This window comes from Salmo salar, chromosome ssa20 (assembly GCF_905237065.1).
Source record: "Salmo salar chromosome ssa20, Ssal_v3.1, whole genome shotgun sequence".
Classification (NCBI taxonomy): Eukaryota; Metazoa; Chordata; class Actinopteri; order Salmoniformes; family Salmonidae; genus Salmo; species Salmo salar.
This window is the reverse complement of record NC_059461.1, coordinates 17,907,946-17,934,088: the sequence shown is the minus strand read 5'-3', so window position 1 is coordinate 17,934,088 and position 26,143 is coordinate 17,907,946. Positions and strand designations below refer to the sequence as shown.

At 45.9% G+C, this 26,143-nt stretch overlaps 1 protein-coding gene and 1 long non-coding RNA gene across 5 annotated transcripts; one reads left to right on the top strand and one right to left on the bottom strand.

Annotated features, from left to right (window-relative positions):
• Positions 1 to 460: 460 nt before the first annotated feature.
• LOC123729133 (uncharacterized) lies at positions 461 to 12,977 on the bottom strand. 2 transcript variants are annotated; one of them, XR_006760870.1, is made up of 3 exons: positions 12,713 to 12,977; positions 10,386 to 10,486; positions 461 to 1,090 (listed from the first exon to the last, which is right to left on the bottom strand). It is a non-coding gene; the product is annotated as an uncharacterized lncRNA (long non-coding RNA). The 2 variants fall into 2 exon arrangements; XR_006760871.1 differs by lacking the exon at positions 461 to 1,090 and adding an exon at positions 3,766 to 3,826.
• On the top strand, positions 11,257 to 24,966 carry LOC106580024 (SH2 domain-containing protein 3C). Of its 3 annotated transcripts, none has more exons than XM_045703015.1 (12): positions 11,257 to 11,552; positions 12,795 to 13,572; positions 18,039 to 18,078; positions 19,627 to 19,755; positions 19,869 to 20,284; positions 20,504 to 20,622; positions 20,946 to 21,409; positions 21,497 to 21,612; positions 21,779 to 21,950; positions 22,102 to 22,213; positions 22,493 to 22,634; positions 23,591 to 24,966. In XM_045703015.1, exons 1-12 carry the CDS (start codon positions 11,534 to 11,536, stop codon positions 23,607 to 23,609), a joined length of 2,526 nt encoding a protein of 841 aa, XP_045558971.1. In that variant the 5' UTR covers positions 11,257 to 11,533; the 3' UTR covers positions 23,610 to 24,966. The 3 variants fall into 3 exon arrangements, with proteins under 3 accessions (XP_045558971.1, XP_014016050.2, XP_014016052.1); XM_014160575.2 differs by having other exon boundaries at positions 22,428 to 22,634; XM_014160577.2 differs by lacking the exons at positions 11,257 to 11,552; positions 12,795 to 13,572 and adding an exon at positions 14,877 to 15,168 and having other exon boundaries at positions 22,428 to 22,634.
• Positions 24,967 to 26,143: the final 1,177 nt, after the last annotated feature.

Sequence of the window (26,143 nt, the reverse complement as noted above, 5' to 3'; positions counted from 1 at the left end):
AACACCAGTCGAATATTGTTAGATAGACAGTAACAGTCAAAAGTTTGGACACACCTACTCATTCAAGGGTTTTTCTTTATTTTTACTATTTTATACATTGTAGAATAATAGTGAAGACATCAAAACTATGACATTACACATGGAATCCTGTAGTAACCAAAGAATTGTTAAACAAATCAAAATATATTGTATATTTGAGATTCTTCAAAGTAGCCACCCTTTGCCTTGATGACAGATTTGCACACTCCTGGCATTCTCTCAACCAGCTTCACCTGGAATGCTTTTCCAACAGTCTTGAAGGAGTTCCCACATATGCTGAGCACTTGTTGGGTGCTTTTCCTTCACTCTATGGTCCAACACATCCCAAACCATCTCAATTGGGTTGAGGTTGGGTAGTTGTGGAGGCCAGGTCATCTGATGCAGCACTCCATCACTCTCCTTCTTGGCCAAATAGCTGTTACACAGCCTGGAGGTATACCAATAAAGAAAACCCCTTGAATGAGTAGGTGTATCCAAACATTTGACTGGTACTAGATGTCTATTTCTCATGAAGCCAGATTGGGTCTCTTCTATAATTGAGTCCAATACTGCCTTCATTTTTTTTTAAATATAGAGGCTAATGTTTTGCAGTCTTTTTTGAGAAGGTAGATTACTTTGCTGCTTTCCAAGTGGCATCCCTGTAGATCTGTGATGTGAACTGGAGAATGACACCTCTGGGCTTGGAGTCACCCTGCCTTCTCGTGCCAAGGCAATATACAATGTCGACAACATCTGCTAGCTTAGCCTTCTCCTCAGGTAGGATAGCCTGGCAGACTTTGATGGTCTCTTGCCGCACGTTCTCCCCATCTGCCTCGGGAACTCCATACAGTCTCAGATTCCACCGTCTGGAGTAACTTTCGAGTTCTGCGATTCTTCTTTGGCGCAAGTCCATCTTTCCCTCCTCTTTTTCGAACACGCTTTCGATGTGGGTGACCTTCTTAACATCCTTGATTTCCATGCATGCATGGTCAATTGTTTTTTTCAAGCCCTCGATTAACGTTGCGTTGTCGCCAACCATTTATTCATGGCATCGGACCTTGTATTGATGAGCCTGGAAAGAGTGGAGATGACATCATTATTGACAGCGGCATCAGGGCCCAGTTCAAACATGCCTTTCTTGGAAGCTGGAGGATTTCTTGGGGTTATAGGCAAAGAAGGAAAATCCTTGTCAATCTGTCAGGCCAATATAGTTGTGGCAGTTGTCAATCAAAACAATTGCCTACTGTATAACGACATTGGATGATGCCTGAGCATTGCTAGCTGAGGAGGTAGCCATAAGATTTCTTTCTGTCAGCGCGCTGTGATATTAAGAAAATTACAATCATAAATCATCAATGACCTGGTCCTTTTAGCAAGCAAAATATTAATTTGGTAGTTCAAAATAATACACTTTTCACCATCTTTCAAAAGTTGGTGTGCAGAGCACGGTAGTAAGCGTGCGCTCAAGCTGCCATCTTGGAGCCTCCCGGATTCAAGCACAGTCGCCATTTCTTCCGACTCGCCACCAACGTCAGCCGACGCCGAGTGGTTACAATCGGTGGTGACAAGTTCTAAATCAGGAGCTCATCTCCTATCAAACAACTAGTTATTAATCACAACACACATTTGTTTCTCTACTCCTTCTACCATTGCTTCTTCAACTTCACTCCTTTCTTCCACTCTTCTCAATGCCTCCGGACAGGAGACATTCTGGACAGCCCTTATTCTTGCCACCTCCGTCTCCTTCACCCTAACAGGACACTTCAGAAATTCAGGTGCATGTTCACCACCACAATTGCCCCTCAGGGTCTCTGTGCTGCCACCTACTGATATGTCATCTCTCAGTGCAGTGTATCTCTCAGGAAAAGTGGGGGTTTAGGATATCGGACGTTAGTCATGGTCTGCAGAGATGGAATTTCAATTATGCAAAATAAATGTCTATTCACTCGCTGTGAGCTCTGTCTTTGAACGTTACCTACCGGTAGCCAAGAATGTAACATTGTGTTTTCATAAATGTAAATGCTAGATAACGTTAGCTCCCTTAACTAATAACAAACGCATTCATTTTATAATGTACTATTTATTATTGAATATTTGAAATAATAATAATTGAAATATCAAGTCATAACGGTTCTAGTTTTTATGGAATTCCAGCGCTTCTAGTGTTAAAAGACTCCTTTCGAAATCCCCACTTCTCCTGAGAGATGCACTGCATTGAGAAATGACATATCAATAGGTGGTAGCATAGGGACCCTGAGGGATGACTCTTCTGAGAGATGACATCACAGCTGGACCATATACAGTTGAAGTCGGAAGTTTACATACACCTTAGCCAAACACATTTAAACTTTTTCACAATTCCTGACATTATATCCTAGTCAATATTCCCTGTTTTAGGTCAGTTAGGATCACCATTTCATTTTAAGAATGTGAAATGTCAAAATAATAGTAGAGAGAATGATTTATTTCAGCTTTTATTTCTTTCATCACATTCCCAGTGGTCAGAAGTTTACATACACTCATATTTGGTAGCATTGCCTTTAAATTGTTTAACTTGGGTCAAACGTTTCGGGTAGCCTTCCACAAGCTTCCCACAATAAGTTGGGTGAATTTTGGCCCATTCCTCCTGACAGAGCTGGTGTAACTGAGTCAGGTGTGTAGGCCTCCTTGCTCACACACACCTTTTCAGTTCTGCCCACAAATTTTCTATAGGATTGAGGTCAGGGCTTTGTGATGGCCACTCCAATACCTTGACTTTGTTGTCCTTAAGCCATTTTGCCACAACTTTGGAAGTATGCTTGGGGTCATTGTCCATTTGGAAGACCCATTTGCGGCCAAGCTTTAACTTCCTGACTAATGTTGAGATATTGCTTCAATATATCCAGATAATTTTATTTTCTCATGATGCCATCTATTTTGTGAAGTGCACCTGCAGCTAAGCATGATGCTGCCACCCCTGTGCTTCATGGTTGGGATGGTGTTCTTCGGCTTCTTCGAGATCCCTTTTTGCTCCAAACATAACGATGGTCTTTTGTAGTCTGGCTTTTTAATGTCGGTGTCACGGGCTGGCTCGAAGAACAACAGGAGAGGTAGAGTCAGGCGCAGGAGACAGAGAGTTCATGACCACCCTTCTTTATTTGAAGCAACTGGATGTGGTCGCCAAAAGTATAGGGGCGCAGCCCTTAAATATTCTGCGGTGGTGTACACAAAGAAAATAAACCACTGGCAGAAGAAAAACTCAGTACACGTTCTTTTAGCACAAAAACCCCGGACAAGCAACACAATCACGTACAACCACATACATCCTACGCTAACCTAAATAAACCCCCTTACTAATGACTAACCCAAAACAGGTGCGTGCCTACCTAGACCTAACCAAACGAAAGTGAAACAAAAAGGGATCGATGGTAGCTAGTAGGCCGGCGACGACGACCGCCGAGCTCCGCCCGGCCGAGGAGGGGCGCCACCATCCGTCACTGTCGTGACAGTTCTCCCCGCCTGACGCGCGGCTCCCGCAGCGCGCCGACACCGGCCTCGAGGACGCCCCGGAGGGCGAGGCGCAGGGCGATCCGGATGGAGGCTGTGGAACTCCCGGATGAGAGCTGGGTCCAGTATGTCCTCCACCGGTACCCAGCACCTCTCCTCCGGGCCGTACCCCTCCCAGTCCACGAGGTACTGCAGGCCCCTCGCCCGGCGTCTGGAGTCCAAGATGGACCGGACTGTGTACGCCGGGGGCCCCCCGATGTCCAGGGGGGGTGGAGGGACCTCCCGTACCTCATTTTCCTGCAGCGGACCAGCTACCACCGGCCTGAGGAGAGACACATGAAACGAGGGGTTAATACGATAATAAGAAGGAAGTTGTAATCTGTAACACATCTCGTTTATTCTCCTCAGGACTTTAAATGGCCCCACAAACCGCGGACCCAGCTTCCGGCAGGGCAGGCGGAGGGGCAGGTTCCGGGTCGAGAGCCAGACTCTCTCCCCTGGGGTGAACACGGGGGCCTCGCTGCGGTGCCGGTCAGCGCTTGCTTTTTGTCGCTCCCTGGCTCGTTCCAGGGATTCCTGCACAGCGTTCCAGGTCTCCCTTGAGCGCTGAACCCATTCCTCCACCGCAGGGGCCTCCGTCTGGCTCTGATGCCATGGCCCCAGGACCGGCTGATAACCCAACACACATTGGAATGGTGACATGTTGGTGGAGGAGTGGCGCAAAGAGTTCTGAGCCATTTCGGCCCATGGCACGAACCTTGCCCACTCCCCTGGCCGGTCCTGGCAGTAGGACCGCAGGAACCTGCCCACCTCCTGGTTTACCCTTTCCACCTGCCCATTACTTTCGGGGTGAAACCCCGAGGTCAGACTGACCGAAACCCCCAGTCGCTCCATAAACGCCCGCCACACTCGGGACGTGAACTGGGGGCCTCGATCTGAGACGATATCCTCGGGCACCCCGTAGTGCCGGAAGACGTGGGTGAATAAGGCTTCCGCGGTCTGCAGGGCCGTAGGAAGACCGGGTAATGGAAGCAGACGGCAGGACTTAGAAAACCGGTCCACAACGACCAGGATCGTAGTGTTGCCCTGAGACGGCGGGAGATCGGTCAAGAAATCCACCGCCAGGTGGGACCATGGTCGTTGTGGAACCGGGAGGGGTTGTAATTTCCCTCTAGGCAGGTGCCTAGGAGCCTTAATCTGAGCGCACACCGAACAGGAGGAGACATAGTGCCTCACGTCCCTCACCAAGGTGGGCCACCAGTATCTCCCACTAAGACCACGCACTGTCCGCTCAACCCCTGGGCGACCCGAGGAGGGAAGCGTGTGAGCCCACCGAATCAGCCGATCGCGAACACCGAGCGGAACGTACTTACGACCCACTGGACACTGCGGAGGAGTAGGCTCCGTCCGTAACGCCCGCTCGATGTCCGCGTCCACCTCCCAGACCACCGGTGCCACCAGGCAGGAGGCTGGAAGTATGGGCGTGGGATCGGTGGACCGTTCCTCGGCGTCATGGAGACGAGACAGTGCGTCGGCCTTAGTGTTCCGGGAACCTGGGATATACGAGATGTTAAACCGAAATCTCGTAAAGAACATCTCCCACCTGGCTTGATGCGGGTTCAGTCTCCTCGCCGCCTGGATGTACTCCAGATTGCGGTGGTCAGTCCAGATGAGAAAAGGGTGACGCGCCCCCTCAAGCCAATGTCTCCACACCTTCAGGGCTCTGACCACAGCCAACAGCTCCCTGTCCCCCACATCATAGTTACGCTCCGCCGGACTCAACTTCCTAGAGAAGAAGGCGCAGGGGCGGAGCTTGGGGGGGGGCGCCCGAGCGCTGGGACAGCACGGCTCCTACCCCAGCCTCGGACGCATCCACCTCCACTATGAAGGGCAAAGAGCGGTCCGGGTGCGCCAGCACCGGAGCGTCGGCGAACAAAACCTTCAGACGACTAAAGGCCCTGTCCGCCTCCGCGGACCACTGCAACCGCACCGGGCCCCCCCTTCAACAGTGAGGTAATGGGAGCCGCCACCTGCCCAAAGCCCCGGATAAACCTCCGGTAGTAATTGGCAAATCCCCAAAACCGCTGCACCTCCTTCACCGTGGTGGGAGTCGGCCAATTACGCACGGCTGAGACGCGGTCACATTCCATCACTACCCCTGATGAGGAAATGCGATACCCCAAGAAAGAGACGGCTGGTTTGGAAAACTCACATTTCTCAGCCTTGACGTATAGGTCATGCTCCACCAGTCGCCCAAGCACTTTACGCACCAGAGACACATGCTCGGCGCGTGTAGCGGAGTAGACCAGAATGTCATCGATGTACACCACTACACCCTGACCGAGCAGGTCCCGGAGAATCTCGTCCACAAAGGATTGGAAGACTGCGGGAGCATTCTTTAACCCATACGGCATGACGAGGTACTCATAATGGCCAGATGTGGTACTAAATGCAGTTTTCCACTCGTCCCCTCCTCGGATACGCACCAGATTATATGCACTCTTGAGATCCAATTTCGTGAAGAAGCGCGCCCCGTGAAATGACTCCATCGCCGAGGCGATGAGAGGTAGTGGGTAACTGAAACCCACTGTGATGGCATTTAGACCTCTATAGTCAATGCACGGGCGCAGACCTCCCTCCTTCTTCTTCACAAAAAAGAAGCTCGAGGAGACGGGTGAGTGAGATGGCCGAATGTATCCCTGCCTCAAAGACTCAGTGACGTATGTCTCCATAGCCGCTGTTTCCTCCTGAGACAGGGGATAAACGTGACTATGAGGAAGGGCAGCGCCCACCTGGATGTTTATCGCACAGTCTCCTCGTCGATGAGGTGGTAATTGGGTCGCCTTCGTTTTACTGAAGGCGATAGCCAAATCGGCATACTCTGAGGGAATGTGCACGGTGGAGACTTGGTCTGGACTCTCCACCGTAGTCGCACCGATGGAAACTCCTATGCACCTGCCCGAGCACTCATTTGACCACCCCTTAAGAGCCCTCTGTCCCCACGAAATCTTAGGGTTGTGAGTGGCTAGCCAGGGAATCCCTAGAACCACTGGAAACGCTGGGGAATCGATGAGGAAGAGACTAATCCGCTCCTCATGACCCCCCCGCATTACCATGACCAGAGGCACAGTGACCTCCCTGACCAGCCCTGACCCTAGTGGTCGACTGTCTAGGGCGTGCACGGGGAAGGGTTCATCCAATTGGACCAGGGGAATCCCTAACTTAGCCGCGACCCCACGGTCCATAAAACTCCCCGCTGTGCCTGAATCGACTAGCGCCTTAAACCGGGAGTGAGGGGAGAAACCAGGAAAAGACACTGACACATACATGTGACGGACAGGGGGGTCTGGGTGAGGCTGGTGCTGACTCACCTGAGGTGTCAAAGGAGCGCTCTGCCTGCCTTCTGGACTCCTAGGGGAGTCTCCCCAGCACCGGTCCACAGTGTGCCCTCTGCGACCACATGAGGTGCAGGAGCGACCTCCCCTCCAGTCTTCCTGGCTGCTGCCCCCCCTATCTCCATAGGCGTGTGAGCAGGAGGGCTGGAGGGTGGAATGAGCAGGGCCCGGGTCGGACGTCCGCGGGCGGCCAGCAGATTGTCCAGTCGGATGGACAGATCCACCAGTTGGTCCAGTGTGTTGGTCGTGTCCCGACAGGCTAATTCCCGGCGGACGTCCTCCCTCAAACTACAACGGTAGTGATCTATAAGGGCCCTCTCATTCCACCCTGCTCCCGCGGCCAGGGTCCGGAACTCGAGAGCGAAATCCTGCGCGCTCCTCGTCTCCTGCCTCAGGTGAAACAGCCGTAGTTGTCCCTGGCTGAGTCCGGACTGTCCCACACGGCGTTTGCCCATTCCAGGGCCTTACCCGTGAGACAGGAGACGAGGACGCTGACGCTCTCCTCCCCCGAGGGAGAGGGACGAACGGTCGCCAGGTATAACTCCAACTGGAGTAAGAAGCCCTTACACCCAGCGGCCGTTCCATCGTACTCCCTGGGGGGAGCGAGTTTCACCCCACTGGTACTGGGTGCTGTGGGTGCTGGTGGGGGCGCAGGCTGTTGGCCTGCCGCGTTCAGGGGGCCGAGAGCGCGTCGGTCCCAGCTCTCCAGGCGCGCCAACACCTGATCCATGGCGTTCCCCAGCCGGTGGAGCAGGGTGGAGTGTTGGTCTACGGTTTCCTCCATGGACATGGCTGGCGCTGAAGCTCCTGCTGACTCCATTAAGTTGTGGTACGTGATTTCTGTCACGGGCTGGCTCGAAGAACAACAGGAGAGGTAGTCAGGCGCAGGAGACAGAGAGTTCGTGACCACCCTTCTTTATTTGAAGCAACTGGATGTGGTCGCCAAAAGTATAGGGGCGCAGCGCTTAAATATTCTGCGGTGGTGTACACAAAGAAAATAAACCACTGGCAGAAGAAAAACTCAGTACACGTTCTTTTAGCACAAAAACCCCGGACAAGCAACACAATCACGTACAACCACATACATCCTACGCTAACCTAAATAACCCCCCCTTACTAATGACTAACCCAAAACAGGTGCATGCCTACCTAGACCTAACCAAACGAAAGTGAAACAAAAAGGGATCGATGGTAGCTAGTAGGCCGGCGACAACGACCGCCGAGCTCCGCCCGGCCGAGGAGGGGCGCCACCATCCGTCACTGTCGTGACAGTCGGTTTTGGAGCAGTGGCTTCTTCCTTGCTGAGCGGCCTTTCAGATTATGTAGATATAGGTCTCCATTTACTGTGTATATAGATACTTTTGTACCTGTTTCCTCCAGCATCTTCACAAGGTCGTTTGCTGTTGTTCTGGGATTGATTTGCACTTTTCGCACCAAAGTACGATCATCTCTAGGAGACAGAATGCATCTCCTTCCTGAGTGGTATGACGGCTGCATGGTCCCATGGTGTTCATACTTGCGTACTATTGTTTGTACAGATTAGCATGGTACTTTCAGGCGTTTGGAAATTGCTGCCAAGGATGAACCAGACTTGTGGAGGTCTACAAATTTTTTCTCTGAGGTATTGGCTGATGTTTTTTGATTTTCTCATGATGTCAAGCAAAGAGGCACTGAGTTTAAGGTAGGCCTTGAAATACATCCACAGGTACACCTCCAATTGACTCAAAATATGTCAATTAGCCTATCAGAAGCTTCTAAAGCCAGCATCCCAGCTCAACGTCAACTCTGCCTAGAAGGCCAACACCACTCTCAACGTCAACAGTGAAGAGGCGACTCCGGGATGTTGGCCTTCTAGGCAGAGTTCCTCTGTCCAGTGTCTGTGTTCTTTTGCCCATCTTAATCTTTTATTTTTATTGGCCAGTCTGAGATATGTCTTTTTCTTTGCAACTCTGCATAGAAGGCCACCATCCTAGAGTCACCTCTTCACTGTTGACGTCAAGACTGGTGTTTTGCGGGTACTATTTAAAGAAGCTGCCAGTTGAGGACTTTTGAGGCGTCTGTTTCTAAAACTAGACACTCTAATGTACTTGTCCTCTTCCTCAGTTGTGCACCGGGGCCTCCCACTCCTCTTTCTATTCTGTTTAGAGCCGGTTTGCACTGTTCTGTGAAGGGAGTAGTAAACAGTATTGTACAAGATCTTCAGTTTCTTGGCAATTTCTCGCATGGAATAGCCTTCATTTCTCATCATTTTGATGCTATTTTAATGGACAAAGAATTTGCTTTTCTTTCAAAAACAAGGACATTTCTAAGTGACCCCAAACTTCTGAACGGTAGTGTACATCCATGTAAGCTCCATGGGTCCACACTGTAGTTCTACCAATCTGTCTTACCGCTTCTGCATGTGATAAAGCATAACTGATTTTATATCTCTGAACCTCTCTAGCCTCTCCTGGCATCTACCAAATTCTGCACTGTATTCTCCCCTACAATTACACCACTTAACCTTCACATTGCTCCGACATTCACCCTAATCATAGGGCGGCAGGTAGCCTGGCGGGTAGGAGCATTGGGCCAGTAACCCAGTGTGTTAACTGAGCAAAGGCAGTTAACCCACTGTTCCCCGGGGGCCAATGACGGGGATGTTGATTACGGCAGCCCCCCGCACCTCTCTGATTTTAGAGGTCAATGTGGAAGACACCATTCAGTTGTACAACTGATTAGGTGTTCCCCTACACACTTGACACATATTTTCTTTCCTTTATACTGAGCAGCACATGTCCCATTCTTTGGCATTTAAAACACTGCAGTGCATATGGGAGAAATTCTCGAACATAAGGAATCCTATCTGTACTTTTCCCGGCAAAACTTTCTCAAAACTCAGCATCACTGATAAGCTTTCACTTCATTGACCCTCTTTCTTACTGATCAACCTTTTGACCTCCCCTACTGTGCTTCCCTTCACATTTTCTTTAATATCATCTATGGACATATATATTGGGACCCCAGTGATGACTCCCCTCAACCTAGAATAAGCACCAGGTACATGGCTTTTAATATTCTTCCCATTAAGCTTTTCCATTTGCAGAATCTTTGCTTGCTGAGCCTGGCTACCACTAAATATTAGCAATCTACAACTTCTAATTAACCGGGCTAGTTTAACTTCTCTTTCTCTACGGCATTGGTTAGTAGGATAGGGTGTAAATGAGGCCCTGTGGTCTCATCAAACACCATCTTTCCACTCCGACACATTATTGCTTTTGCTTCCTATCTTGACCCTCTTTTTGCTTTCTATACTAGATGCTCCACTGTTTCAGTATCCGGATCTGTCTTCTTCCTATGTCTTTCCACTATAGACCATTCAGATCCTTGACCCTCATCCTCCTGCTCCATAGTATCAGAACTGACACCCATATGGATCGCATTCCAGCACAGCTGTTGCTTCACCAACTTTCTCTCCATTTCTTCCATTTCGTCCACACTACTCACCGCCATTGTCCTGGACCTTCTCCCACTCCTAGCATCCACAACACACGTTGTTACCAGGGAATGACGTCAGGTGCCATTGAATTGGAATGTCAGTCTGCCCACTGAAATGGAACATCAGACAGTTCAGCACCTGTATTACCATACTATCAGTTTAACAAACAGATATTTACAATACATCATGTTTACCTGGTTAATCTATCGAACCTACTCGGATTATTGTAGTACATGGGGTTCTCTTGTTCTTTCATATAAGCACATCGATGACATGGGAAAGGATCAAGGCTATGGCATCGACTCAGTTCAAGCACAGTAAATATTTGGGAATATATTACTGCAGGTATGCACACAAAACAGAAACTGCATATAAAGGGTATGTATTTGTCAATTAAATGAACATTCCACAAGCCAACAATCGTCATCCCCTCTCTCCCTTTTCACAGATCTACTAACTTCTATTGGAATACTGTTTCATTAATACATCTCTGTTGCGTGTACAAAGGATTTGCAACCGTATGAATAGGCCTGTACGGTACTTGCCAGGCCCTGGCCGATTCATAGACAAGTCAGCTGTCACTAACAATGTCATCCTTGTGTTGGCTGTACAGGCCTAACTGTGTCAGATACCAAGTCATACTAAATGCTAGTGAAAATGTCAAACGCTTGTTTCGAGCTAGCATGGTGTTCCTTGTGCCTAGACAAACTGCTTACTGCGTACTGCTTACTGCCTACAATTGCTTATTTCTTTACATATGACAGGAAGTCTCAATAGGAAATTTAGCAACCCAGAGAAAATGATGCAAGACGTGTGCTGAGTGACCACTCACTATCTGAGTCAAAACCTCACCCTACCCCACCCCCCAAAAAGGAGAAGCACAAGTTCCCTCCTGATGCCCTCCTGATGTTTTGGTTGACTTCTTTTTTCGGTGGGACTATTTTGTTGTTTTGCTTTATCAATATTTTGTAATCTATAGATTGTCAACGACAGGAAGAACATTTCTCTGTTGGGCAAAAAAAGGTATACTGTTCATCACACTGTGGGAACTGCATGCTGTTCAAGGAGTGTATCAAAGTTGTCCTCATATAGACTGTCTAAGAACAAGGATGATAATAGGACCTGTATCCTTACACGTCTGAACCTACCCCAAACCATGAGCAAACGAAAACTGAGTAAGTTTTGTTTTTCTTAATAAATGTCTCATTCATAATCAATACTACAGTATATAATAAGAAGGATCACAGAATGCAACAATCCTAGAGCTCTGGCTATTTTATGAGTCCGAGTTAGGGAAAGGGAGGGTGCTCCTCATCTCTTAATGTGACTATCTGTAATGAATGACTTCTATTGACTCTTGTTTCTCTGTCAGTTCACTCATTGTCTGCTGTTGCTCCACTTATAAAAACACTATTCAGGTTTATATGCTATTGTAAACAAAAACATAGATGGCTCATTGTTTTGTTTCAAATAGCATCTCAATTGAGCACTAAATGGAGACTGACCATGGCATACAATATAAAAACAGCTCTTACTAATACAAGCCAGCCTGCTATAGACAACAAAGTCATGTTTGTTTGGTATTAGGGTTTAGGTCGTGTGTGTGTGTGTGTGTGTGTGTGTGTGTGTGTGTGTGTGTGTGTGTGTGTGTGTGTGTGTGTGTGTGTGTGTGTGTGTGTGTGTGTGTGTGTGTGTGTGTGTGTAGTTTGGAGTGTATAACGACAGTAGAAGGTCATTGTGTCATTTAAACTTGACCATCAGGACCAAAAACATAATTTGAAAATAATTTGAGTAAAGACAATCCCTCTAATATTGTGCTGAAGATGAAAATCCTGATCAGATAGTAGCCTACATCTGTTACAGAATAACATGTTTATAGTTCTACTTCCTCAAGTCTCCCTAGATAACGCTCTCAGTGACAAAGCTAGCCGTTCAGGTCCAGAGTACACCCTCCTTTGGCCTAGTGTGTCTCTGAAAAGTAAATAAATGACTAGCGTAAGGAAACTGATAGTATCCCTCTATTGTCTCCCCCAATTTCTCCCTCTCCCACTCCTTTTAACAGCCCCTGAGGATTCATATTTAGCTGGAGGCAGGCTAGAGGCATTCAATATGTCTGCATCAAGTTTTCATGCTCTAATGGGTCCACAGGGAAGAAACATAATTAAACAACCACAGAGTTCAGCTCTCAGTTCAGAAATGAATCCGGTGAGGGATTCAGCATGTTCGGCTTGCATGTGAAAACATTCCAGGCATGACTGAGCAGAGAGTACACAAATAATATTTTTCACATTATAAAAATTAAGAGAGAAATCTCAATTCAAAGCACATACTGTACCATAGAACACCAATGTATCAGAATATCAAATGAGCCATGGCAACAGTGGATAAAGTAAGGAAATCTCGCGCTCTCTCCCCAGGTCTCAAGTGGTTCGGAAGTATCTCCAATCTCTCCATCCGTAGTTCGGCAGACAAGACAGACCCCAAGATAACCTCAAAGCCTGATGGGAGCCACAGTGACAAAACTTTGGGGGCCAACTCAGTTGATGACACGGATACCTGCTTACACAGCCCGGGCTATGCTCGCTCCAGTGACATGTACACACACGTAGGTACCGTGCCTCGAAAGGAGAGGCAGAAAAGCAGCAAGGGGTCAAAGAAAAAAAGGAGTAGCAAAGGTCAGATCAGTGGAGGGCAGAGCCAGTGTCAGGCTGGTGACTATGTACGAGATTCTCCTCTTCTGAGTGTCCTGTCTAGTACCCATCTTTCAGCTTTAGAGAAGCCTTTGCCTGGTGGCCTTACAGGGAAAACACTGCCAGTGGTTCAGGCCCCCACTCACTCTCCCTCACCCAGCTGTGACACAGATACACTGCCATCCCGTAAAGGCTCATATGAAGTACCCAAGTCCTTAGCACTTAATAAACCCTCAGGAAATCAAGATCCACCATTGACATGTGAGGACCACTCAGGGGTCAATGCAGCCAGGACCAATCCTTGTGCGCCTGACCCTGCCACTATGCCTTCCTCCCCGAGCACTCAGTACTACTCTGACCCAGTGTCACCCACAGTGCTTACCAAGGACTTGTATGAGGTGATGGACCCTATAGCACAGGTGGTCCACAGAGATACAGAGGAGAAGACACAAGATGATGGAAGCAGGACTCTGGGAGATTCACAGCGGATGGGGACATTTGACTGGTGAGAAACTGATTTATCACAACACAAGGGATGATATGTGTGTGAGATGAATTGATACATTCTGTAACCTTTCTATATTTTTTTCTAACAAAATATCAAAAATTGTATCTGAATCTCTGAATTCAAGAATTTGTAACTGACAGACATAGGTTTTAATGTCCGGAATGAACTCTAGTGCCATATATTATCCTGCAAAAGTGCTCTGAAGTGAAGTTGCATTAGCCAACCTACACTGTAAAACCATGAAACATGTGACATGCTTATAACCTAAAAGTTAGTGTTTAAAACTTAAACATCAGACATTTCAGTTTTTGTAAGTATTCTCACCTTAAACACAGGCGTTTAGAATGCAAGACTAAACATGACAGACAGCTTTTTCCAGTGAGTTTCCAACCAAGAAAACACCTATATCTCCTAAGTGTTCAGATTTTAAACACTAGTGTTTACTTTCCCATCGTTCTGTTTAGAGTGCATTTAGTCATTAGAAATGCCATGCCTTTTATTCAGATCAGTGTTAGGAATGTTTGTCACCTTACCTACATTCAGCACAACGGAACAGGACATTTGATTCAAGAAATCTTTTCCATCGCGTGGTGTTGTCACGCAACTGTATTGAGTTCATTTGAGTTAACTCTCTTAGTGAAAATGAGGGGCCATATTATCATATTTCCCAGCATGCTTTGTTGCAGGTTGATTTTTAGAATAGTTTGTTTTAATATGTATGTTTCCTCATGCACATTAATTGATTGATTAATTGATCTTATACTATACAAAGATAAATAACTGAGATTTTTCTAAACTAATCCAATCTGTAAGGGGTTTTACTTATTCCACTCCGTTACTGAGATGGTTGTTCCAGTTTAGATTTTCTGGTTTAGCTAGTTTTGATTTTTAAATCCTGCACAATAGCAGTCATTCTGTGTGCAGGTTGTGGATGATAAAATATTCAAATCCTTAGAAATCCTCCCTCTGGCTGAATTCCAATAGGAATTATATGTTTGATGTGGCCCATGAGCCAGGATTTTCTGACCACAATGTGGAGTATAACTAGACCATATGAAATGCATATGTGGTCATTAAGGATTTACTTTTAATTGAAACACATTCACTTAGGCAGTAATCTGGTGAAGGCTCCAGGAATATAAATAATTGAATGGAACAACCACAGTCATGGTGGGTATCACATTCAGTTGAAAGGCATTCTGTGAAATATGCAAATATGGCTTTACACCCTCGAAGTGTTACAGAAAAGTGTTTAGTTATGTGTTCAGATCCTAAACACTTGGATTGACAGTGTACCTGTTTCTCGAGGCGGGATTCTTAATTAATCGTCTATAAAATTGGATGTGCCCATAAGCCTGAATTTGAAAGGGCTTGTAGAATAGCAAAACGAACATTCTTCTCCGACAATAACATGCATGGGCTGAAGGTTCCTCCCCTGCACGGTTTTGCGCGTGGACGAGAGCACCCTTTGCTCCGCTTGTAGTTCAGCTCAGCGCTATGACTTGAGATCGTTACACTGCCAGAGATGTGCGAAACTCATGATATAGGCTACCGTTCGATTCCGTCTCGAGTATTTACTACCATGGGAATAAGGTGAGATTTCAGATTTCTATATTTCTTATGATAATACAATACCATCACTTCATGGTGGATGTACGTTTGATGGATAAGTTCAGGTTCTAGTTCATAGGTTGTTTATTACCTGGACTGCATAGTCATGTTCTCCCTGAGCACTTTCGTTTGAAAACTGTTTTTATGTTTTGGACATTGTAACATTCACATATGTTGCAGGTAATGTCGTTGTGTTACATTGTAACATCTTGCAGTTGCAGCCTGCACACTGCACAAACAACTAATCTATCCAAGTTAATTATATTCATTAGCTGCATGATGTCCGGAAGTGACTTACAGCCACACAGTATATCTTGATGTACATGAATACATCTACTTTCTTATGAAACATTAATAAACCCTCTTCGCATGAAATGTTCAGCTGGGTTTAATGTCCTACAATAGCCTCGCCTATAGTGTCTGTCATTTGGGGAGCCTGGGATATGCGTTATGTAATGTGTATTGCTTAAGGAATTTGGACGTTTTCCTTCATTTCAGCGAAAGGTTGACATTATTACTGCTTTTTGTCCAGTGAATGGCGACCATACAGTCTATGGTCGAGACTGACTTCTGATTGTCCTAACAGCTAGTGGAAGTAATTGATCTCTCAGCCAGTTGAACTTGACCTTATGTTCCCCGACATTCCCCTAAGCCAGGGGTCCCCAATTACATTTAGCGGATGGTCGGGTCTGGAACATAGTTCTAAATAATCTTTACACTGAATATCGACCACAAGAATCCCAAACAGATATAGTATTTGATAATAATAATTTCAAACCTTGACTACGTTGGGATACGATCGCATATGCCTCTCTATTTGTGCGTGGGAATACTTGGGAAAAGATTTCCAAAATTAAAATCACTGAGCTAATTTCCTGGTGATTTTGCAGCAATGTCCAACAACAAATATCACCTGTGGGGATCACCCGCTTATTGGGGAACCCTGTCCTAGACATTATGTGTAGACTGGGATTCTACTACCTATTAGTCTATAGAAGAGAGGAAACAATATTGAGTGAAATGCCGCTGGTATAGATGAAAGGGAAAATGTGAGGTATGGAAGTTCAGATCAAGGGTAATTTTACTCTCTATGCTGAGGTCAATAGACAGCTTGACAGTAGTGATTCATTTTGCTTGATCATGTTCTTCTGTCGAGTGCATAGCCCCCTCTAGCCTTTTGGGGGTCCTAAGCAAGATTTGGTTGCCCCCCCTCCCCCACCTGGAAGTGGAGAAAAAAAAATCGAATTTAAATGTCCAACAATTCTACACATTTTGCCATGAGTAGAGAAAGTTTTAGCATTTTCTAAGCACATTTTCAGCAATTCCACACATTTTACCTTGACGTATGCTATGTTCATACGATATCTGGGTGACTTACAAAATCAATGGGGACCCACTGTAGGCCAGGAACCCAGGGCATGTGCCCTTTGAGCCCGGTCGGTAATTCAGCCATGATTACTACAAGGTTCAGATATCTGGCCAGACTAAGTTACCTAGCAATCTACAGTGTATAAAACATTAGCTAACATGGGCTAATTGAGTGACTGTCAGAGACTGACATAACAAGAGGAAAACTGCTGATGCACTACCAAATTTCAAAATTACTACCTTGTGTATTCTACTATTCATACTCCCAACAGTAAGTTGAGACCCTGACTGAGTTCCCCCCCCCCAAAAAAAAACAGTGGTGGCGGGGTCCCCTAGCGGCCATGGGGCCTTGCGCTCAGTGTGTAGTCTGCGTATAGGCAGAGGTGGCACTGGTCAAGTGTCTTTAGTGTAAAGCTCTAAACTCTAGACTCACTCGAAGGATATAGCTTTCATAGTCATGAGTGTGGTCTGTGAAACCTCTCTCTTTCCTCAGTTTTGCTGACAGTGACACTGCTCCATTATAATCCGTGCCATAAACTACTTACTGTGTCCTCCTTATGTATATGGGCAGTGTACAATGTTCGGTGTTTGCAGGTCATACTGTATGTGGTTCTTTATTATTGTTTTGTGCCACAACCCACTTCAAGAGGTTGTGCGTTTGGGTGTGTCGCTCCCATACACAGCTGCCTCATGGCTGTTTGATGACATTAGTTTATGCTGTAAATATGGATCCTCATCTAGGGAAACTCATCAGGCCAAGCACTGAATAGGGAGGCTCCTTAGCTCAAACTGAAATGGCGGTCAGAGGAGCTTGGCTTTATTAGTCATCATAGAAACATGGGAAATGAGTCTGCAGATTCTTCTTCTTGTCAGATAATGAAAGCTAGTTCTGCTGCTGGTTTTTGTCATCATTATCTCAGTCTGTGTTATTGTAGTTTGGGACCCCTGTGGGCCATATCTGTGTGTTTGTTAGTGAATGTATCTTTAGCTGGAAGGAAGGGGGGGGGATGGTATGTTGGGGAGGACGGGGAGCAGCTGTGTGTGTGTGTGTGTGTGTGTGTGTGTGTGTGTGTGTGTGTGTGTGTGTGTGTGTGTGTGTGTGTGTGTGTGTGCGTGTGTGTGATTGAGTTCATGGGAACAAGAGGTCACGTCTCTTGACAGTACTCTTGTGGAAACGTTCTTGGCTGAGGAACAACAGAAAGTCCAAAGTAACACTTTTCAAAAGCTCCTGACATGCCTCATGTCTTCCATGATAGTTTTTGTTTAATGTCACCGGCTGTTGCTTGGAGTTGTCATATTAGTACATATCTTGGAGGTATTGCAGATTTGAACTCCTACTGGACTGTTATGTAATAGGCCTATTTCCCCTAGCCGAGGCACATAGAGAAGTACATACACAGAGGACAAGGCCCTGAATGTTGTGCCATCACAGTGAAGAACAAACATTTCCATTCTAACATGATGTTTTCCTCTCTCTCTTCCAGCCAATTGGATCCCATTGAAAGCAAAGGCGAATATGTGAAGGTAAGATCTTTTACCTCCTCCTCACAACTAATATGGATTGATTCATAATAATTGGTCCTTTTGAGACATTCTCTCGAACATAAAACTCTGAGGTGCCTGTTTAGCGTTGCAAAACAACAAAAAGGAGACTTGTTTACTTCTTCCTATAGAGTGTGTTGTTTTTAGAATCCCCTCTCTTGCTGTGTTTGTGTGGGACCAGGAGAACTGTGATGGGGATCCCAGTGTGCGCAGCGGTCGAGCTCTAATTGAATTAGGTTCGGTGACATAAAAGAGTTGGGAAGCCTGCCCATTCCAGAGGAATAGTTTAGAAGCGACTGTGTAACTGTGGGCAACTGAGCCTGATCTGGATATGACTGGTTATGCCTAGCGCAGATAGAAAGACTGAAGGAATTCAGATACATTCACTCATTGGATCCTCTCAAACTTTACAACCATACAGTTGATTCTACATTTTAATTCAACTTTATTTGATGCTTTATTTTATCAATATATATTACATTATATATCCAAGGTCCCCCCCCCCAAAAAGTGACTTTCCATAAAACAAGACCACTTGCCAGCAGCATCCCACTGCTGATTTACCTGTGAAGCTAAGTGGTGTTGGTCGTAGTCAGTCCCTGGATGGGAGACCAGATGCTGCTGGAAGTGGTGTTGGAGGGCCAGTAGGAGGCACTCTTTCCTCTGGTCTAAAAAAAAAATAACATAGGGCAGTGATTGGGGACATTGTCCTGTGCAGGGTGTTGTTTAACATCCCATCTGAAAGATGTGTCTTGACTGTCTGTGGTCACTGAAGATCCCATGGCGTTATTGTAGGAGTTGGGTATTAAGCCTGGTTCCCTTGCTAAATTCCCAATCTGGCCCTTAAACATTCAATTTGTATTTAAAATGAACAGTTCCCTTCCTTGAAATGCAAAATTATCTTGATGCAACAAACCAGTATGTTATTAATTCAATCCAAAGTATTCATGAGGTCTGTAGGTCTCCTCTTCATTTTGTAAGTGTTTTTGGAGCACTGTCAATCAGCCCATGGGACAAACCATTAAATAGAGGGAAACGTTGTTGTTCGAGAAAACAACATCTCACCTACTGTAGTTGAAGGCTTGGGAAGGGAACAGTCGTTAGGACCAGTAGATCCGCCCATTTAAAATGAATTCCAAGAAACATTTATACAAGTGGTGATCGGAGGGTCAGGGTGCCTGATCTACTTCGTCTGGGAGACTGTGTGTAAATAGGTGACAGCTTGGCTGACTGATGGCTAAGCTACACAATAACGTTACCGCAACAACCTGCCCAAGACTGGGCTCTGGTGACATGCCAGTGTGGGAATGCCTGACTTTTTTTTCTCTAACCTTCCCTGCTTCACTCCATCTACTGAATTTCAAAAACAGACTAACCGAGGGGAAAGGCAACAAAGTGACTTGTTTCCACTGCTTGGTGCTGAATCTACGCAGATGCTGTTACTGTTGTTTCACAGGGGTTATGAAGTTGAAATGTATTTTATTTTCGTCTCTTCTCTACGTCTTACCTTTGCTTCCTATGTCTTTTAAGTTCTCCAAGGAGAGGTTCTGGTTGGATGTCCCGTCTGAGAAGCTGCGCAGGGAGCTGGAGGAAGAGCTGAAACTAAGCAGCAGCAATCTGCTGAGCCACGGCTGGTACCATGGACACATCCCCTGGGAGGTGAGGCTCCCCTGCTCCCTCAAACATCTGGACATACTTATACGCACGTAAACACGCATGACATTCGTAGTAATCTCTAGCTCTCCTTAACTGATGTGTCCTTTGACTGGCAGGTGTCAGAGACTCTGGTGTTGCACCATGGGGACTTCCTCATCCGAGACTCTCTCTCCAGCCTGGAAGACTATGTGCTGACCAACCGCTGGAACCACAACACCCTGCACTTCCTAATAAGCAAGGTCCTGCTTCAGACCAGTGAGACCTACACCCGGGTCCAGTACACCCTGGAGGGAGAGGCCTTCGACTCCGTGCCTGCTTTGGTTCACTTCTACGTGGGGAACAGGATGGTTTTGACTCAGCAGAGTGGGGCTCAGATCCACAGTCCCGTTAATCGTACTCTACCACTACACTACTTGGAGGCAGCCTTTGCTCTGGCCAACCACAAAGGCTATCTGAACTCTCCCCCCTGTCAGAAAGGGGCTCTGGTCAAGACCCAGAGTGGGAATATGATGGACAAGATCTGCCCACTTAGGTGAGACTGGTTCTCATCTGCACTGTCCTCTGCTCTTTTGACTACAACACCAGTTTGGCTGTGAGCAGTGCTTTTTTGCTGTGCTTCAAATATAGTTTGTTGATTTTGACTAAAGGTGTGTGTGTGTGTGTGTGTGTGTGTGTGTGTGTGTGTGTGTGTGTGTGTGTGTGTGTGTGTGTGTGTGTGTGTGTGTGTGTGTGTGTGTGTGTGTGTGTGCAGCCCTTCTACTGTTCACCACAGGGAGGTAGTCAGGAGCTGTAGCTTCAATTTGGATCAGATTGAGAAAATCCATCAGCCCTCTTCACCTATTGGAGAGAACCTTCTCTCTTCACCATTCAGTGAGTATGGGGTTGTTTTTGTACAGCAAAACATCATAAGCACATGATCAAATATCTGCACTGTGAGAGTGCCACATAAAAACTTTTCAATTGCTTCCCAGTGACTTAGGTTTCAAAAAATAAACTTCCATAGGAAAGGACTGACATAATATTTACTAGATTTCTAACCCTTATTTTACCAGGTAAGTCGATTTGAGAACACATTTTCATTTACAGCAACGTCCTGGGGAATAGTTACAGGGGAGAGGAGGGAGGGATGAAGTGTGACAAAGTGGGACATTGTGTAACTCATCATTGTGAATTTCCTCTGCTTGTATCTGAAGTCGCCCAGCAGCCCAGGAGTCCACGTGTCATCAGACTGCCAGAGGTGGCTCCCTCCCCGTCTGTCTCCAGACGCTCCAGCCCCTCCCCCTCCCCCAACAACAACACACAACAGACCACCAGAGCCCAGGCCTCACCAACCCACATATATCTGCCTCCAGACACAGACAGCAGCTACAGTCAGCTCTGTCCTGCCACCCCACCAGCTCAGAGTTATGTGAAGCGGCTGTGTACGGAGGAGGAGGAGGAGGGACAGAGTGTTGTAGATCCTGTGAAGGAGGAGAATGTGTATGAGGTCCCTATAGTGGAAACAGCCTCTGCCTTCAGGCCTAGTAGGTACCAGTCCCCACTGATGCCCAAGGAGAACAGGCCCCTGGAGGTGGGGGTGCTGAGGAGGGTCAAGGAGCTGCTAGCCCAGGTGGATGCCAAGACAGCGGCTAAACACATCACCAAGGCTGACTGCATGGTACTGACACACACACACACACACACACACACTCCCTCATTGCACAACCCGAACCTATCCTTTTCTTACCATGCCTCTGGTTCTCAGGTCGCCAGAATATTGAACGTGACTCCGGAGTTGCAGAGGAAGATGGGTGTAAGTTCTGGGATGGAGCTACTGACCCTCCCACACGGTCACCAACTCCGTCTGGACCTGCTGGAAAGGTGAGGACTGGCATTACTTTTCACATTGCTTTACACACTTTTAGGTTTTTCAGATTTTTGGGTGTTTCTGTTTCAGCTTCCTTGTATTTCTAAATTCACCCGTTTAATTGATGTCTTTGTAAAGTCTCTGTTTTCTCTGTGCCTCGACTATCCCTCTATCATCCAGGTTCCAGACCATGTCCATCATGCTAGCTGTGGAGGTGCTGGGCTGTACTGGCAGCACTGAGGAGAGAGCTTCCCTGCTGCACAAAACCATCCAAATGGCTGCTGAGCTCAAGAGCAACCTGGGCAACATGTTTGGCTTCGCCGCCATTATGAGAACCTTAGAGCTTCCACAGGTACAGCACATACGGATGGGCATTGGAACTGGAGAGTTACTCATACATAACTACTGTAACTAGTATGTGGAGCAGGTTACATTTAGGGGAGGTAAAGCATGAGTTATACTGATCAGTGCATTGATGAGCATTTATCTTCTTTACATCTTAGATCTGCCGTCTGGAGCAGACGTGGATGGTGTTACGCCAGCGACACACAGAGGGCGCTATCCTCTATGAGAAAACATTGAAGCCTTTCATGAAGCGCATGAACGATGGGAAAGGTACTTCATCCTAATTTATCCCCTAAGACATTTAGCGTTCATTCCCTAAATAGTCTCCTTCTTTTAACTAGAGCCTAGGGAATAGGGTGCCATTTCTGACACACCCGTTGTCTCACCCTCTAAAAGCAGTGAATGCAAACATTGACCTTAGTGAGAGTATACAGTGTGTCCAATGCAATGCCTAATAGACCTCTTCCTCTCCTCTCTTTCTAAGAGAGCTGTGCATTTTCTAACACATCTTTCCCGCACGTGGTGCCCCTCCTATCCCTCCTGGAGAAGAGTGTGGCGGTGGCGGACGGGGCGGAGCCCTGGGAGACGGTGGAAGCGGGGATGGATGTGGTGATGAGTCATCTGGCGGCGGCACGTACCATGGCACAGCTGGGAGGCAACTACTGCGCCAACGCAGAGAAAAAGCTACAGGGTGGGAGGAAGTCTTTGTACTATGTTCACCAAAACTATATTGAGATACAGACTAAAACCATGTTGAGATACAGACCACAACCATGTTGAGATACAGACCACAACCATGTTGAGATTCAGACCACAACCATGTTGAGATACAGACTAAAACCATGTTGAGATACAGACTAAAACCATGTTGAGATACAGACCACAACCATGTTGAGATACAGACCACAACCATGTTGAGATACAGACTAAAACCATGTTGAGATACAGACCACAACCATGTTGAGATACAGACTAAAACCATGTTGAGATACAGACCACAACCATGTTGAGATACAGACCAAAACCATGTTGAGATACAGACCACAACCATGTTGAGATACAGACCACAACCATGTTGAGATACAGACCACAACCATGTTGAGATACAGACCACAACCATGTTGAGATACAGACTAAAAACATGTTGAGATACAGACTAAAACCATGTTGAGATACAGACCACAACCATGTTGAGATACAGACCACAACCATGTTGAGATACAGACTAAAAACATGTTGAGATACAGACTAAAACCATGTTGAGATACAGACCACAACCATGTTGAGATTCAGACCACAACCATGTTGAGATTCAGACCACAACCATGTTGAGATACAGACTAAAACCATGTTGAGATACAGACCACAACCATGTTGAGATTCAGACCACAAGCATGTTGAGATACAGACCACAACCATGTTGAGATACAGACCACAACCATGTTAAGATACAGACTAAAAACATGTTGAGATACAGACTAAAAACATGTTGAGATACAGACCAAAACCATGTTGAGATATTAAGTATTTTGTAAAAGTTTGCCACCACGACACCAACACAATTTACCACTTATATGAACATGTTGGATATGTATTAGTGAGGCTTCAATGATGATCTCTTTGTGTTGTTGTGTTGTGGACATACAGGTTTCCAGGAGCAAGCTGAGGTTCTAGAACTCTTCCTCACAGAATTCCAGATGAGGTTGCTGTGGGGGAGTCGCGGGGCGGAGGAGAACCAGGCAGAGCGATACACCAAGTTTGACCAGGTGTTGACCGCCCTGTCCAACAAACTGGAGCCCCCCCCCATTCGGCACAGTGACCTTTAACCCCAACCCACATTGGACTTGAATGGATCTGTGTCTTGCCTTTGTCTCTTGAAATGAGAAGCAACTCCTGTCAAGTACTCCGTGTCAACTGACATGGCTGTACCAGCAAGACTGAGTCAGGACATTTCTTTTTGTCTTAAGAGATGCTATGATATGGCTTAAGTTCATGGTTCTGGGTAATAAGGTAGGCTACTAATGCTGCTTTATCATTTCACATAAAAATATGCTTCACTACACAGACTTGTGCTGTGAAATAGTAAACAGAGAATCATGCTCTGTTAGCATATGGCCACTCCAGGGTTGTTGCTGCTCCTTTCAATATCAAATACCACTGTTATAGAAGTGAAGACCAGCCTTGCACAGAGTGCAAAAGTCTCACTGCCCTTCCCTCAATGCCTATGAGGCTGTGCCTTATGTGTGAGAGAATAATCTGAAGTAGATTTGGTCAATCCTTTGCCAGTATCAATAAATGTTGCTCTTGTATGTTATAATAAGCCTGCTTATGAAGGCTGTGCCTTACTTATGAGACTAACTAGCTTATAACAAGAAGGGAATTTTGTTCTTTGCTCAGTAGCATTGTATTTGTTACATTAATCATGGTACACAGAGGACAAAGGGTGCACTTCAGTCGGGTAACATTCATGGTCAATCAACACATGCATTTCGAAACCTATTTAGCACATCATAGTCATCTCTGTTGTGTGTACATTAACTTATACTCTAACATTACTTACATTAAGCAGAACATTTTACTTGCTTATAACTTATTATAAGTCAATAAGTTTGTAATATATGTAGGGAAAGTGTTCAAATGAATAATGTTACTAGTATTTGTTGTTGTCCTAGTTCTGTGATCAGTGATGAGAGACAAGAAATCCAACCACTACCACTCAATCATGCATGATACTGTATACGTCACTATGCAATACATATTTACTTTTGGTGCTATTCACCAAAAATGTGTGTATTTTATTATGAATTCGATCAAGCTGGTACTACATCAGAACATGCTTTGATAGGGTCAGTTATCAAACAATGCACTGATCTTAGTTCCAAAGGTGCAAATTATTTAATGATATGTTTGGAATCTAAGCCTATTGTCCATGTATTCAACGTAAATGCTATGGATATATTGACTGACCTGACTATATGACATATGTAATATAATTTAATAAAAATCATTTATTGGTGTTGGAACATGTCTTCTTTGTCACATGAAGTCAACATTAGGAAGTTATCAGACCAACAGTAACATTTTATTGTCATCATAATGTGCTTACCTTGCAGTGGCGGTCGGTGCCGATTAAGATGAGGGAGGCTGACATTTTTCCTATGAGCATGGCCTTTATTACAGCATATTGGATGACTGTCATTCATATTCCATTCACTCAGCTCAATGTAACATCGATAGGTTTATCCATCATGAGGTTGCTACAACCTAGCCTATGAATGAAAGTTTACAACATAGGTGCACAGGTTGAGAGAAGATTTTGAGTAATCAAGGTGACAGACAGTGACACTTTCAATACCGCCCTGCAAACTCTTGCCTGCATCTAGTTGATTTAGGGTGTAATCATTAGTCCAACAGTTGCAAATGAGAGTTTCTATTGGACAAATTCAGGTATGTTTATCCCCGTTTTGTTCCGTTTGCTTCCATTTAAGAAACGTTTTTTCAACAGAATCGGCAGAATGAATACACCCCTGATCACACAAACACAGTTCACTTTCATAGCAGCCACATACAAACAGCATGATCACTTTGCTTGTTAATTCCTTCTCTCATCTGTGACCAGACGCCTCACAAGTCCTCAACTGGCAGCTTTATTAAATAGTACCCGCAAAACACTAGTCTCAACGTCAACAGTGAAGGTGCAACTCCGGGATGCTGGCCTTCTAGGCAGAGTTGCAAAGAAAAAGCTATATCTCAGACTGGCCATTAAAAAGAAAAGATTAAGATGTGCAAAAGAACACAGACACTGGACAGAGGAACTCTGCCTAGAAGGCCACTATCCCGGAGTCGCCTCTTCACTGTTGACGTTGAGACTGGTGTTTGCGGGTACTATTTAATGAAGCTACCAGTTGAGGACTTGTGAGGTGTCTGTTTCTCAAACTAGACACTCTAATGTACTTGTCCTCTTGCTCAGTTGTGCACCGGGGCCTCCCACTCCTCTTTCTATTCTGGTTAGAGCCAGTTTGCGCTGTTCTGTGACGAGAGTAGTACATGGATGGATTATCTTGGCGAAGGAGAAATGCTCACTATGTCACGCTGTATAATGATAGGAGACAGGCACAGGAATACGAAATCGTTTTTTTTATTTCTCTACCCAAAATAGAGTACGTCATGAACATTATGGGGACGAAGCCCAAAACAAAC